At 48.9% G+C, this 15,073-nt stretch overlaps 2 protein-coding genes across 2 annotated transcripts; both read left to right on the top strand.

The window, feature by feature from the left end:
- Positions 1–3,184: 3,184 nt before the first annotated feature.
- NCLIV_017560 (Calcium-dependent protein kinase 2, related) lies at positions 3,185–9,012 on the top strand (the record flags this gene model as incomplete). Its single annotated transcript, XM_003881948.1, has 9 exons — positions 3,185–3,744; positions 4,259–4,428; positions 5,115–5,414; positions 5,887–5,999; positions 6,603–6,702; positions 7,063–7,110; positions 7,847–7,986; positions 8,347–8,601; positions 8,962–9,012. The coding sequence occupies 9 exons, from the start codon at positions 3,185–3,187 to the stop codon at positions 9,010–9,012; spliced, it is 1,737 nt and encodes a 578-aa protein (XP_003881997.1).
- A 2,031-nt stretch (positions 9,013–11,043) lies between these two features.
- NCLIV_017550 (hypothetical protein) lies at positions 11,044–14,596 on the top strand (the record flags this gene model as incomplete). Its single annotated transcript, XM_003881947.1, has 6 exons — positions 11,044–11,185; positions 12,116–12,235; positions 12,739–12,797; positions 13,080–13,188; positions 13,889–13,967; positions 14,476–14,596. 6 exons carry the CDS (start codon positions 11,044–11,046, stop codon positions 14,594–14,596), a joined length of 630 nt encoding a protein of 209 aa, XP_003881996.1.
- Positions 14,597–15,073: the final 477 nt, after the last annotated feature.

Raw genomic sequence — 15,073 nt, 5'->3', positions numbered from 1 at the left:
CCGATGTACACTGATTCTGTGTGCAACTAAAAAGGAAACGGATGTTTTGATTCTTGAAACCTTTGGAGTGCAGCCCCCCCGACAGAATGTGTAAAGCGTGGCGTACAGGGGTTCTTGAGAAGAAGGGTACGCAAATTACAGCAGGTGAGAACGGACATCCCTGCAGGAAGTTAAAGGAAGCGGCAATGCCGCCAAACGGGACAGTGTATCGCTTTGCGACAGCTAAATGTCTGAACATCTGATTCTCCAACATAAACGTGAGTTTGCGCGTTGTCTCATATTTCATCGACTACGCGGATAGAGTACGCCGAGTCATCAGAGCCGTTTGTTGTCCCGTCCAGGGTTCACAAAACCACCGAAATCGGCGTGATTTAAGACAGCGCGGATTGCTTGTATCGGCTACGAAAATCGACTTGAAAGAACGAAAAACTGACAAGAAGTCACAGGAAACATGTGAGCAGGCTTTTTTTGACCCACTGTTTAATTTAGTGTTTGCTCTGTTCACCAGGAGTCAACCGCAATATTCGGCCTGAGAGCAGCGGAAGATCTTGAGCTCAGGCAACAGATTACGCAGAGTTTCAGGCACTTCGATTTTTCTATTACGGATTGCTTTAGGAATGCCTTGACATCAAAAGCCTCGTGAGAGCGGATGTGGGAGCGTTCCAGACGGTACCCGTATCCTCTATTCTTGCCGCAGAGTGACGCAGGTCCACTGCGGTGTCGACTGATTAAAATGCTCAGGTGGTTTATTTGCTTCCGTTTGAGTCGGACCCATGCTATAATATAGTTGTCGGTGATTGGCATGCAAAATATTCTATATGTGTTGCCAGCCTGTGCACAGTGTGAGGCCGATAGTACCGACAAGCCACTGAACAAATGGTGTTACGTTTATATTCAGTCTCTTACTGAGCGTACGCAACGCGCAATAGCAATCACCAAAGCGACGAGGCAGCACTCTATCGAGTCGGAAAGAAGAGGAGAGCCGTCTGCAGGCTTGGCACTGAGCAGCGGAGCCACTTTGGGCGACGAAGCTTGTTCGTTTGTAACAGAAGCCCTTCGTGCTGAAGAAACCAGGCTCGCTGCCAAGCGCTGTTGAATTTGTTTCCTCCCCCGGTGTCCTTGTATAACCATGCGTGTCTGTAGAGCACACGCCTGCTGGAGAAACAGCTGATTTATTTTCGCTCATTCAACAACGTGCTGGGGATAATTTACTTTGCCGGTGCCACGTGTGTTTCACGTTCAAAGAAACGACCGAATGATCCGTGCAGGCAAGAACAAGAGAAAACAACGAAAACTGTTATCACTCGGCATTCAGTGACAGCGGGGTACCTGTACATCGTTTGCGTGCTGATCAATAGGACCCTTTCGGGAAAACACTGCACCCAAAACCGGCACCCGGTACGTTGCCGAGACTGATACCACATACAGTGTACAGAAAATTGCGGCCGTTTGTGAGACAGAGGAGTCGCGTTACTCGCGTACGTCAGCGGCAAGAGTGAACCAGGACAGCTGCCTTCTTTCTTGGCAGCAAAAACAGTGTGTCAGTGCGGAGACTCCGGTGGCTCCCTGAGGCTTGCCAAGACTGCTGCATTCCTGCCAAAGTAGTCCTCTCGCAAACAGCGCATGAGTTTTTCCGATATTTGTGGAGTACACATTACCTGAGGAGAAACGACAAGCCCCCCACCAAAACACTGCCTTCTATGAGACAGATCTGACTTGAGAGAAAACGGAAGAAGCTAGATGCATGCAGACTCTCTTCCTTGTACAACATCCACACTCTCGGCGGACTAGATTCGTAAAAAGAAATCGCTCTCACCAGCGGAAACAAGGAGGGGAAGAAAGCGCCAAACCGACTCCCCGTAGAGAAAAAGGGCTTCGACTGCCCATTTCGCGGCTGTGACAGATGCAGCCCCACTGGGAATCGATGCTGTGAGATTGGAAATTCAAGGTCACTTTCTGCATGTGCTAGGGCTGAACGAAAATTTCTTTTGCCAACATGCAATACTGATTCGATTCACCCTGCTCGCTTCATTATCTTCTCCGTACAACAGCGATAGGAATTTGCTATCGCAATGTTCTGCTGAGTTCCCCATCGTGTGTGTGTGCTCATTTTGAGTGACAGGCTGAAGGCAAAAGGCTATGGGGGATTCTTCGGGCTTGGGGCAAGCAAAAAATAATAAGCCACCTACATGCGTCTGCTAGTGTTCGTCGTGTCACACGTCAATAACAGAATGAGTCCAACGGTGGCGAGTCAATACCCAATTTGAAAAAAAGGAGTGGCGTTCTGTATGAAGTTCCAGTATATGTGAATTCAATTTGTAACTATGGGCCTCTCCTCTCGAGTATGTCGTGAGTTTCTGTGGACCACAAGTGAGGCAGACAGATTGGCTGCAGTACGCCCTGGTGGCTGACAACTGCGGCTGAACGTTCGCTTTACATTCCCCACACCAAATGCAAATAGGAGCTTTTCAGGCCAGCTCAGCTTCCCCCAAAACTGGTATTTAGTGCTGATAGATGTTTTAAAAGCCGCCTGCACTGAGCCGAAGAGCTTTAGAGGCGTAGACTGCCTGGACTTCACTCGGGAACTCCACTAACTCAAGCGCCTTTGTGCAGTTGGGTATCTCAGCTCCCGCTGGTTACGTGAACGGCCTCCCACGCAATCAACGGGAGGTCGAAATTCGCGGAAACCGTATATGCGGGGCGACCACATTCTGAGTCAATCAACTGGTTTTTCCAGTTCAGCCAGCTGGATTCATCGGTGGCCATATTAACCAGACCCAAACATCTGCCTCAAATGTTCCTATGGTGTCTTCCTGTGACACTGGTGGAGGTGGTTCGGATGCAGAACAGGTTTTCCTCCGCTTCAAGGCGGAGGGACTGCCATCAGATGTATAAGTATCTATCTCCCGGCGTTCGAGGTGTGCACGTTGAAAGAAGGCTGCACGTCTTTCTTCCTGCCTCCGCCACAGCTGAGGAGGCAGCAGGGGCTCAGGCGTTATTTCTTCTGTTCAATGGTGTTTTGGCCCCTCTGCCACGTCCAGATTCCTTTTCCTGGCCAGAACAATTCGTGTCGGGATGCAATCTATTCATCGCATGCTGACAAAATTGCAACATACACGGTGCAGCGTTGGCAATTTCAGAATTCCTCCACCATTTGGAACCATTTTTCTTTTCAGCTGTAAAAATGCATAACTTTCCACACTGCTTCTGCCCTCCAAGGTCCCACCAACATGCGGTGCCAGCAGAAAGCGATGGCGGACCCCTTCTCGCACAGCAAGATAGCGGGAATAGGCAAAGGCATGGTAATTTTCGATATCGTGACACCAATGCAGCCGGGTGCGGACGCGATAGCGGTGGCCGTGGCCAGGGTGACGGTGTGGGCGAGCATCAAGGCTTCGCCAATGATCCGGCCGATCAACAAACTGGGGCAGGAGTTGCGCCCGGAGGGGTGGTCGGCCCTGACGGTCTCCCTTATGTAGGGGGTGGCGGTGCCTCTCCCACCAACGCCGGCAAGTTCCGTAGAGAGGGGTTTATTCTGTCATACAATGGTCCTCTCACTGATTACTACGATATCGAAACTAAGAAACTGGGACAGGGAACTTACGGTAGCGTCTGCCGCGCTGTCAACAAGGCAACCAAAAACGTCAGGGCAGTGAAGACAATCCCAAAGGCAAAAGTGAAAAACGTCAAGAGGTTCAAGCAGGAAATTGCCATCATGAAGTGCCTCGATCACCCCAACATCATGTAAGCCTGGAAAGAGAGATCTCCCCACAAACAGCCCGACCCATTTACGCATATGTGCGGATAACGTGAACATGCTCATATCCACTTTTATTTTTCCAAATCTATGCGCACATCTACGCACTTCAGAACAGCTGTCGAGGATTGATCTGCGTGCCTCATTCGGTCATCCCGATCAATCGAAATGACTTTTTCTTCAAGAGCAGAAACTTTCAACAGCTCATTTTTGACAACAGACACAGTGGGTGCGGACAGAGATTTTCCTATGAAAGTTGAGCAGCGCAGTCGACACTTTTCTGAGAGTGTACCTCGTTGTTGGCAAGCATTATCACTAGTGCTTGCTTTGCTGCATAGTGTTTCTGTTGCTCAGAAGCACAGTAATAACGAACGGACAGCTCCTTCGTCATCTTACACTCTCACTATGGGCGGTCTTGACGTCCGCGTTTCGGAACGACAGTGAATGGATATTGGATAATGTTTTTTTCTTTTCTTCCCTTTTGGTTTTGGACTGTTCCAGCAAACTATATGAGACATTCGAAGACCACAAGAACATCTATCTGGTTCTTGAACTTTGCAAAGGAGGGGAATTGTTCGATCGTATCATTGAGGAGGGCTATTTCAGCGAAATGTATGCCGGAACGCTGATGCGCCAGGCGTTTGCGGCTCTATATTACATACATCAGCACGGTATAGCACATCGAGATCTCAAACCAGAGAATTTCTTGTTCGCCGACAAGAGTAAAGAAGCACCACTCAAGATTATCGGTACGGCACGAAAATGTGATTCCGTATGGCTTCTGGTTGGGTTCCAAATCATTCATACGAAATTTGATAACTGGCGAGCAGACTTGGCTCCTTTACAGTTTGAAACGAGCGGATCCTGACAACGGTAGCTATCGGGACTGTGCGTGGGAGAAGCACTTGGAAAGCGGATTACGCTTTTTGGCTTATTTTAGGCATATGGATGCTTACGCGGAGTCTCCATGCATTTGCATAGATAAATAAATAAATATATATATATATATATATATGTTCAGACAAATACAGACGAGCATACCATTATTTTGTCGCGGAAATCACGAACCCCATAGGGTGTCAGTGACCGACGCGTGAAGGGCAAATGCGGTACGGCGGTTGCTGCGCCGGTAGTTCCTGTATGATGTGTTTCTGACTTACAAAGAATTGATTGTGTTTCAGGCGAAGAGAAGTAGGGCCAATACGCCTTTGTAGCGGCCCAACGTAATGCACTTTGAACGCGTCCATACGTGGATATGTGCCGAGGTGTACATGCGTGTTTACATGTGTACACACATCTTTTCATGGGTGGCGTGAGTAAGGATATGCATTTCCGGAGTATTCGTGTGTGCACACAGATTTTGGTCTGGCTGCTAGAGCTGGACCAACAACAGTTCTCGCGACGAAAGCAGGGACCCCTTATTATGTGGCACCCCAGGTGCTGCAGGGCAAGTATACGTACAAATGCGATATCTGGTCGGCAGGGGTGATCATGTATATCCTGCTATGCGGATACCCTCCTTTTCATGGAGATAATGACGCTGAGATCCTCGCAAAAGTGAAGAGCGGCAAGTTCTCGTTCAATGAACAGGACTGGAAGAACATCAGCGTGGAAGCAAAAGATCTTATCCGAAAGCTCCTCACTTACGATCCGGCCCGTTAGTCTGCCAAAAAAAAACGTAATGGCATTGACTCCACACCCCGCGGATCTGTCGAAAGAACCGACTGCTGCCACAGACAAACCGTTGCTGTCGCTGTGTCTAAATGCATCAACACTCGCTTCGGGATTACTAGCTATAGCTATTTGGGCGCAGCATGCATACACTGCGGTATTACCACCTTTTTGAGTAACCAGCCCGTTTTACCGCATGTACAGGAAACGTGCGAAGGTAACTGTAGCGATAGAGAAGGCCCAGCGCATTTCATGCGTAGAGGCAACGAGACTGAGCAAGAAGTGACCAGAAGTTTACTGGAGTTTTTTTGTGGGGTGACTACGCTCAACCGTTTCCATAACAAATCCGGGGACTACGCTATTTCTTTGCAGAGTCCCAAATTTGCACCCCAGTAGAGCCAGGATTACTTTGCACCGGTATCACTTCTTTTCGAGCGTGCGGACGGTTTCCTTGACAGAGAGATTGACCGCCGAGCAAGCTCTTGCCCATCCGTGGATCAAGCACTACGCGACCAAGGCAAACCCTGCAGCTGACTCGCCGCTGAACAGCCAAATCTTGGACAATTTTAGGGTCAGTGACTCACGAACCCTTATTTCCTTGACTGTGGTCGAGCAACGCTGCTTCTCGGCGAACATGGGCCTCTAAAACAGCCAGAGAAAAAGTCGAAGCAGAACTGCTTGAACTTCTTCAGAGACACTTCAGATACGTCAGATTGTACAAACACATAGATATCTTGAGTAAATATGCATATACATCCATGTAAGCTTGCACAACGGGGGATCAAACGAACGGCTATGATACGGTACAAAGGTTCTTCCGTACACGATGACGCATTGAGATACATCGTGGCAGTCTCTATTCCGTGGTTCTGTCGGGTTAGAAATGTTCAACTACGTACGCGTTCCTCCATGTCTGTGGGCGGGCGCACACGTGTATGCAAATATGCATATTAATTTGCAGTATGCCAGGGAGCAGTTCGTGCCAACTGCGACGGCGTATACAGCTTCACGGTGTCGTCTATGAAGGGTCTGTGTCCATATTTCTGGGTAGGAGAAGAATCGGACCCAGCATACTCGCCACGCGACACCACCGCACGGCGGTAACTAACTGGGTAACGAGGTACCGACCGCGGCAGCCGCATCCGTCATTGTTGCGTGTCGCCATCTGTCCCAGGCTTTCCGAGCAGTATCGAAATTGAAGAAAGCCGCTCTTACTGTAATTGCTCAACAGATGAACGAGGGACAGATCAAAGCGCTAAAAAACATTTTCCTTGGTGGGTTCCAGATGTCTCCGGAAACCATTCAGATACGGTGGTAACAATTTTACCTCAGGGGCTAACCTGGCTTGATAAGTACTCTGCCTTTCCCAAGAGAATGGTAGACCCAGATACGTGTGTCGAGTCCTGTACGGGATTTCACGTCTTCACTTGCATAAGTAGCTACCGGTTATACCACTCGTCCCCTGCTTAGTTGTGCGACGAGAATCCCGTCGTCGTGCCACAGGACGGGCAGACGCAAATATTACGGTTCTGACTTCCAATGTGCGTTCCAGCGGTTCTGAGAGTTTGTAAGCGGTGACGGCATTGCATCAAGGAACGCCGGGTCTGGTGACTTTTCGGAGTTTGCGGTTGCAGCGCTGGATGAAGATGGTGATGGAACTCTCACAGTTAACGAGATTAGAGGTAGGAGGAAACAAAAAATTAGGGACCATGAGAGAGTATTGTCTTAGTCATGAGCGTCGCCCGCGCGTGGCTAAATTAACCCACAGTGAAACAACAACCCTTTGCTGGGACTATAGATTTGTGAAGCGAGAAAAGTGTATTTATTTGAACTGGTCCTCTTGAGACAGTGATGGGACACGCGAATCCGTAGAGTCATTCCGACTTCAACGGACGGTACATACTGTTAACTGAGAAAAAAGAGACCTAAACAAACGATCTTCGGGTGCATAGCTGAACACGATTGGTCGGAGCTGTATGTCGACCGGTCGCACTGTACCAAGACACGTCTTCATCCGTGGCAACTGGCGACGACGAGGAAAGCGTTGTACAGACCCCCACTTACTGGTGGCATGAATCTTCTCCTGATAGACAGGTAGGTAGCTGAGCAGACATGTCGATACACAAACGTCAGTCTGCTGGTGGCTAGAAGTATCAGCAGATGGATATATTTACAGTTTTTTCAAGCTAACCACCGATCCAGCCAACCTCTGTGCCGACATGAAACGCAAACTTCCAAGCTATGTGCCGCCGCCACATACGCCTGGCGAGCGATTCTCCAGACAGTCAGTGGGGAGACGCAAGCACGACAGCCGGGTCTTCTGAGTGCTGCCAATACTGTGCCTCCGCTGTTGCTACGCCCGCCCAGTCTGTGGAAACAATTTTACCTACTCCCTCCGCCTCTGTGTCACCAATTCAGTGGGACTGAGCAAGAGCGGGTTGAAAGAGATGCCGTCAGATCTCGATGCTCTCATGCACGAAGTGGATAGTGATGGTTCTGGAGTGATTGACTACACCGAGTTCATCGCTGCGTCCCTTGACAAAAGACAATATATACAGGTCCGGTGATTCACGACTGTACTATGATGCGAGGCCGTGAACACGCCAGCATTCTCTCGCCTGTTTTGGACGTGTGTCGTCTCCAAGCCATCTCAGGGGAAGCAGCCACACACAACCCACCTGCATATTTAAACGGAATTAGTCGCCGAAACCTGGACACAGATATCAACAGCCGAAGAACGCTACGATGATTAAAATGTTTAGCGTCCCACTAAAGGTTGGCATCTGGGCAGTTACATACAGGTATACACGGATTTATGTGTCTCCTCCTCACACTCGGAAAATTCCTGGCCACTTGTTTGGTAGACCGGATAAACGTTGCGCAGCTTTGGCTCCTGCCTGGCGCTTGCTTTTGTGCAGGAAGATGTATGTTGGGCAGCCTTCCGAGTCTTTGACATTGACAACAACGGCCGCATATCGGCCGATGAGCTCGCGCAGGTTCTCTTAAGTGCAGATGTTCAGAACATGTTTCCTCAACGTGAAGGGTTAGGGCAGCCAGCCACTGAGAGCAAACCGACAGCGGAGGAAAAAAGGGGCGCAAGAGAACAATACAAACACAACGTTTTAGAGATGAAGGGGCTCATCAAGGAAGTGGACAGGAATGGAGACGGAGAAGTAAGCCCTGCATAGCTTGGGTTTTTTTTTTGTACGGCGCCGTATCCCATTCTGGACACCTGCAGCAAATGGTGATAAATCGTCTTCAGCTACTCTGACAATCCACAACCCCTGTCGAAGTACGCCGTACTCATTAACATAAATCGGACAACCGTTATAAATTAGAGAAAAGGACAGACTGAATGGGTGCGGTGTCAACGTTTTGCTCTGGAGGACCAGCGGGCAAGATTCTCAATAGTGGTCTCGTAACAAGGTTATCTCTCTAGAAACACACGACACAAGGCACAGAATAGGATTCTTTGTCTCGTGAAGGCAGCATAGTTTCTTTCCTGCCATAACCGGTTTCATTTCTCCTTGCAGATTGACTTCGACGAATTCATGGAAATGATGCGTAGAGGAGATCCTGGGTAAGACCAGCTGGCGCAGACCCGCAAGAGTTCACTCCCGTGGTAATTTGCTTCTTCGGCTTCCACAGAATTGATTTTCCTCATCGGATTCTGGGTACGCTGAGAGCGCGTTAAACACAGCTTGCTCGTACATCGGAGTGCCGCTAGGGATAGTGATTCCCAGAGTCGATGTTTCAACTGTGGTGCCTTCAGCCAAGAGAGCTTTTCACTTACATACGATGCAGATGACACAGCACGTGAGCGATGGTATTCCGTATAGAACACTTAGGGTCCAATGCATTCAGATAGACGAACGTGGATTTGTTCACTCTCTGCCAAGGACCTATGAAGGGAATGCGCTTCGCGGATTGCTTTTGACTTCACCATCGGTCTGATTATAGTCGATTCGGCGATCTCCTTACAAGGAACCTCCGTACAAACACTTTCGTCATGTATGGCTTTCAGGTCGGCGGTGAACTCTTCCTCGAGGCTACTATAGCCAATTCGAATTATTGACCCAGACCACCCAGTTCGGAACATGGGGAAGCGATTTCTTTTTCTTTTCTCGGGATAGTGCCATGGCGGGGTGGGTGTCTCGGGGTCCCTCATATATGTATTGCAGGTTCATATGTCGACGTTCGGATGTGCGGCTACGCAAGTATGCATGCATGAAACTCTTAGCTTGTCAATCAGCCTCAGTACACTATGAGGTGTAGCTTTCCTTTGCACGCGGAGCGACAGCAGCGAGGACTGAGACTAGGTCTTTGTGCCCGTATCCTTTTCGGCCGAACGACAGTCTTACTATACTACCACGTCGAATAAATTGTACGAGAAACACGCCATAGGTCTCAACTTCGAACTTCATATAAAGATGTCTCCTCCGTTGCGTAACGAAACAACTCAGGAGTGTGAGGGCCATTCCCTGACATCCAAAGACGTGAATTTCCCACATCTCCTTTTTTCTAGGGATCCACATAATAAAACCGCTTACCCGTTGTGTGAAACCCTTCCACGAAACGTGTAGTCGCATCTACTATCCACATTGAGCGACCTTGGTCATCCCGGTCAAGAATTAGTGGCCACGTGCCTTCAGTCAATTCTGTTTACGCAAGTACTGTCCCAAACTCGTCATCACGACGATTACCAGCAAATGCACTTTGTGCTTTACGACCCCACTTTCGCCATGCGAGCCGCACGCCCGCTTACGGCGAAGCGCGGCAAGGTTTTCTCGGTGTGTATCCCCGGATTCAAAATGTTTCCCCACAGAAATCGATGCTGTGATTAACCTTATGACAGAGTCCCCTGATAACTGGAATAGCCACAGCACTCACTGCTGTGGCTGTCGGATGAACGCTTCCTTAGACGCGACCACCTGCAGTCATCGAGTTACCAACAGGAGGTACTCGTCGGGCAGCACTACGGGTCCACACGACCCTCACATCGGAAGCTTAGGCAACATGTTCCAGTACGCATCTTGCACAAAGGCAAGTCTAACGCGTGTTCGAAAAGAAAAAGGTCAACAGATGTGGAGAGGTGGCACGTGGGTTCTCTGGCAATGAACGCTGCAACCGGTCGAGACCTATGCTCAAAAGGGGAGGCGAAGACGTAATACGTTGCTCCATAGTGACCGGAGGAATACCACATCCCCACGTGTCCGCTCATATACATGCTACAGCGAATCAAAAAATCTTCTTGCTTGCCCTAAAAGACCCCCAACTTCCCAAAGCCTTGCAGCTCCCTGCGTCCTTGCCGTTGGGTGTACGCTGCCTCTTTTCTTTTCCTGTCCCCCGTGACCGAAAACGGCGCCACTTTCCACTCAATCTCAATCATTGTCAAACGGATTAACCGTTCTGCTGATGTTCATGACTTCGTGTGCATTTTCTGTTCAATATTGACGGAGTTCATCGAAGTGGACGTTCTACTACAACAAGGATTTGAAAAAGGGAGAAGAACGGTGACTTTTTACTGCTTTTTGTTTTTTTCTTTCATTTGAAACCTCCCATATTTGAGCAACATTATTTCATCTGTCTTTCCGGAACGCGGATTTCCTTTTGCAATGGGTGATAGATCTTCCGACTCCGTGCCGCGCCTTGAGGGCCCCGACGGCGATGGTGTATTTACTTTACATCTAGGCCATAATGAAAACCGGATTACGCGTTCATCTATAGCTGCACTCCATAGCGCGCTTGACCAAATCGGTAAGGGGGAATGATATTTTGAAATTAAAAAGCATACTTTCAAGTACACCAGTTTTTTTCTGATGCCACATTATGGTCACGAACGGACAGGCATCAATTATACTTTCGGACGGACGGTTGCGGAGCCGTTCCAGTGCCTGCTTGCCTTTGGATAGAGTCTGGATGCAATTTCTTGACATTATTATGCAAGCAATAAGACTATACTGAAAAACTATATTAACTAGTACTACCACTCTAAAATGAACAGCCTACAAGTGAATCGCGCACTACTGTGAAGACTTGCAGCCGTTTCGCCCATTGCAGCCGTTTCGCCTATTGCAGCCATTTCGCCAACCTTCCGTACCATATTCTAAGTTCTATCGCATAATGCGTTTGACGTCGTGCGCACAAACAGTTTGGGTTTCAGTATCCTACTACGTTAAGGTTATTCCATATCGGTTATGTTATACACGTAATATATGGATTACTGGATGGCGTGGACCTTTTCACATGCAGAGACTTGAACAGCTACTGCGCTTTTGTATTTGGCAGTATGCTCTGGATGCGTGTCCGGAAAGTGGGAGCCGACTAAATTACAGCAGCATGAGAGGTCGTTCCTGCCCTCGAGACGGTTGTTTTTTCAGCCGCCCTTTTTAGGAATTGCAGCAATTGTCCTCACTGAAAAGCGAAGGTATCAGCCATTCGGAGGAGAAGTCTTGTTTCTGTTATTTCCTTTTCCGACCTTACGATTAATCTTATGTAGTTGGCAATCTGGGAGCAAGAGGTTTCGCAGTAATGAAGAATGAAGAAACCCAAACGACGGAGACGTTCGACGGATAAGCGCGGTCGCGGCTAGTGTTGCCCTCTCACGGACAACGTGCACCTTCCGACATCCTTCCTTGAGTATAATACTGGCACATAAAAGCGTGATCTGTCTTCTTTCTCTGTCAGAACGAACTGCAGGTCCGACAGCTTGCGTTATCTGCAGTAGCGGCAAATTCTTTTGCAATGGGCTTAGCATACGCGAGTTGTCACGGGAATCTGAAGAATTCCTAAGAATTTTTCAACAACGTGAGCGGAAGCACCCACTAGTTTCACATGGAGGAGTATGATGCACCACTAAGAGTAGGCCAGAATGAGTCTCGAGCCATGCCCTTGACCCCCTGTTGCTTGAGGCACGTGCGGCTCTGCCATGTCGTGTCCGTCCAGGTATTACCGCAGCCACCTTTCTCGTATGTCGTGTGGTCCTTGGTGCGTGAAAATGCCCAGTGGAACAAGTGTGTGTATATTTGTCGCTAGCAATACGTTTAGTGTTTCCTGCAGGTGGCTTCGGCATCATAAATAGGGGAGTAGAAACATGATGCGCGTCCCAGGTAGATGTATAAACATATATACATCGTCCGTGTCCATATTTCAAAAACGTATATTGGTTACAAACGCGGCCACCAATAGTAACATGTGTCGCTTTCCACGGGTTGGCAAAGAAACCTCAGAGAAATTATGGCCAACTCCGTAACGGCAGCTACGCGAATCCTCCAGAAAACTAATTTCTCTTTTCTCTTCTTTGTGTTCAGTGCTGAAAAGGCTTTTCGGATTCCCCGTTCCCCTCGTGGCAGCAATCAACGGCCATGCGGTGAGGATCCAGTTTGAGTGAACGAATTCGAGCTTGCGTTCCTACTCCTTTTCGCAAAGGCGACGGTGCCACGCCACACGTTTTAAAGGCCTTTTGGAAGTTGCTGGTAGATTTCTCTAGTCTAATTCTATCAGACAATGCGTTATTCTTAGCGTAAAACGACATCATAAGCATGTGCAACAGTTTTCAGTATACCTCGCTGTCGTCCATCTCACAATACACTGTCCGCCCAATGAGGGCAGAATGGAATTGTTACTTCTGCGTTTAAATATGTGTGCGTAGTTTGGAGGAGGAGCCATGCTGGCTTGTGTCTGCGACTACCGGGTGATGAGTAAAGACCGGGGTTTCCTCTGCGTCAATGAAGTCCTCATCGGTCTGCCTTTGACACCAGGTTGGTAGTTCCCTAGAATCAACAGAATATATATGGGCCCGTTCGTACCCACGGAAATCGGTGTGCCACAATCAACCAGATATACGCCCTTCTATCTACTTGGGTACCTATCTTTCTGCATGTACCGGTATATATATATATAGAGAGAGAGAGAGAGAGACGGAGGGAAAGAGAGAAAGGGAGATTGTACAGATGTACCAGTATTAACGTATACATACTACCATCTACTGGGTACAAGCACGATAATTCTGTCAGTCAACAACTTCCCCTTTAACTTGCTTGGCACTACAGACGGGGTTATTTGCACCAGCGGCGCTCATGGTTCATTAATATTCGCGTCGTCCTAACATTTCACAAAATGCCCGTGGCCCAAGCGTGACGCTGCCGTATTCCACTTCCAAAAGCTTTCGAAACACACAATGTTTAATTATCGTTCGGCCTATCCTCTGTACCATTCTTAGGCATGTGCGCTGTCATACAATCTAAAATCGACAGAAGTTTGTGGACATCGACAATGCTACGAGGACACCGCTGGTCGGGTACTGAGGCGTTAGTCGTCCGCATCGTGGATCAAGTGGCAACTGGTACGTGGGCATACAGAACAGTTCAGGTGTTGAGACCCGGAGTATGTTTTTAGCGAACTGCAGGCAACCGGTGTGTACTTCCATGTGGACTGGCGACTCGATTTGCTATGTCGCAGGTGACGCTGAAGTACTCAAGGCTGCAAGGAGCTTGGCCGCCTCGGTTGCAGCACTTGGAGAAAACCGTGTCGTCTACGGGTGAGCCTCACAGAACCGTACCCTTTCGGCTTATTCTGTTTCACGAAAGCTCGCGCAACGTGGAATCACAACCTACGATTTTAATAAGCACAGTGACGGGGCGGAAGATGAGAAGTTTCACCTCCAGTAGAATCTGATATTAGGGTAGGTGTGGCAGTTCTGCAGAGAGCTCCTTCGCTTCTCATGGTGCGCAACCATATGTGGCGTCCAACAAGATTGACTGCGAGAACCTTGTGCAATATCTGTTGCGGCGTCATGTCCATCATCTGCTTCGTACGGAAGACAGTAACCTCCACCGCCTAGATATACAGGTTTCTCTGTGTTGCTCTGCAACACATACGTTTCTTTCCCTCGGTCTTCAACACTGTCGACGGATCCTTCGCAGAATGAGACGCACTGGTGCTAATGGGGCCATCTATGTTATTGCATAGGCAGCTATGTGTAAGACTCGCACAACCGCGACGTATTCGCCCGAGTAGTTCACGTTCACTGTCCGGTCTGTTTTCAGTTCCATCAAACGCGGAATTTACGCAAGAGAACTCAAGGCCCTCGATGAAGGTCCCGGCTCGGCTGCCGAATTTATTGAGAAGATGAAGGAACGGGGTCCGGCAACAAGGCCGAAGCTGTGAGCACGTGTAGAATGTTTTCACCCAAGGTTTAATTTATTTGCCGAAGAAATCGAGGCTACCTCGCGAGTGGTTTGATATTCTTTCATTATCCGAAAGCCCCTGCAGGGTTTGGAACGTCGGTGATGGTGGGGGCCAGACGGACGGTGTGTTTCTGTCTCAAAGTAGATCGCGTGGCCTGCGCGGCCGAATAAAGAGGAATCCTTCGTCAGGGATGGTCTTCTGGATACACCATCGCCCTCATTTCCTCGCTTTTCTCTTATTCGCGAGCACATATGTGCATGGCAGTCACACAAGTACACGCACTCGTGTAATAGGCATACTGAAAGCATCATACACATTCGTACTCAGCCAGTTGTAAAGTGCCATGAGCCATTGCTTTCAGTGGATGCTTGCGGTTCCAGTGTCGACAGAAGCGCCACTGCTCGTGAAGCTGACCACGCAGCCTTCGTACAAAGCGACGCAAGGAGTTATTGCGTC

Source organism: Neospora caninum, chromosome VI, assembly GCF_000208865.1.
Source record: "Neospora caninum Liverpool complete genome, chromosome VI".
Lineage (NCBI taxonomy): Eukaryota > Apicomplexa > Conoidasida > Eucoccidiorida > Sarcocystidae > Neospora > Neospora caninum.
The sequence above is the reverse complement of the archived record's forward strand: the minus strand, read 5'-3'. Positions and strand labels throughout refer to the sequence as shown.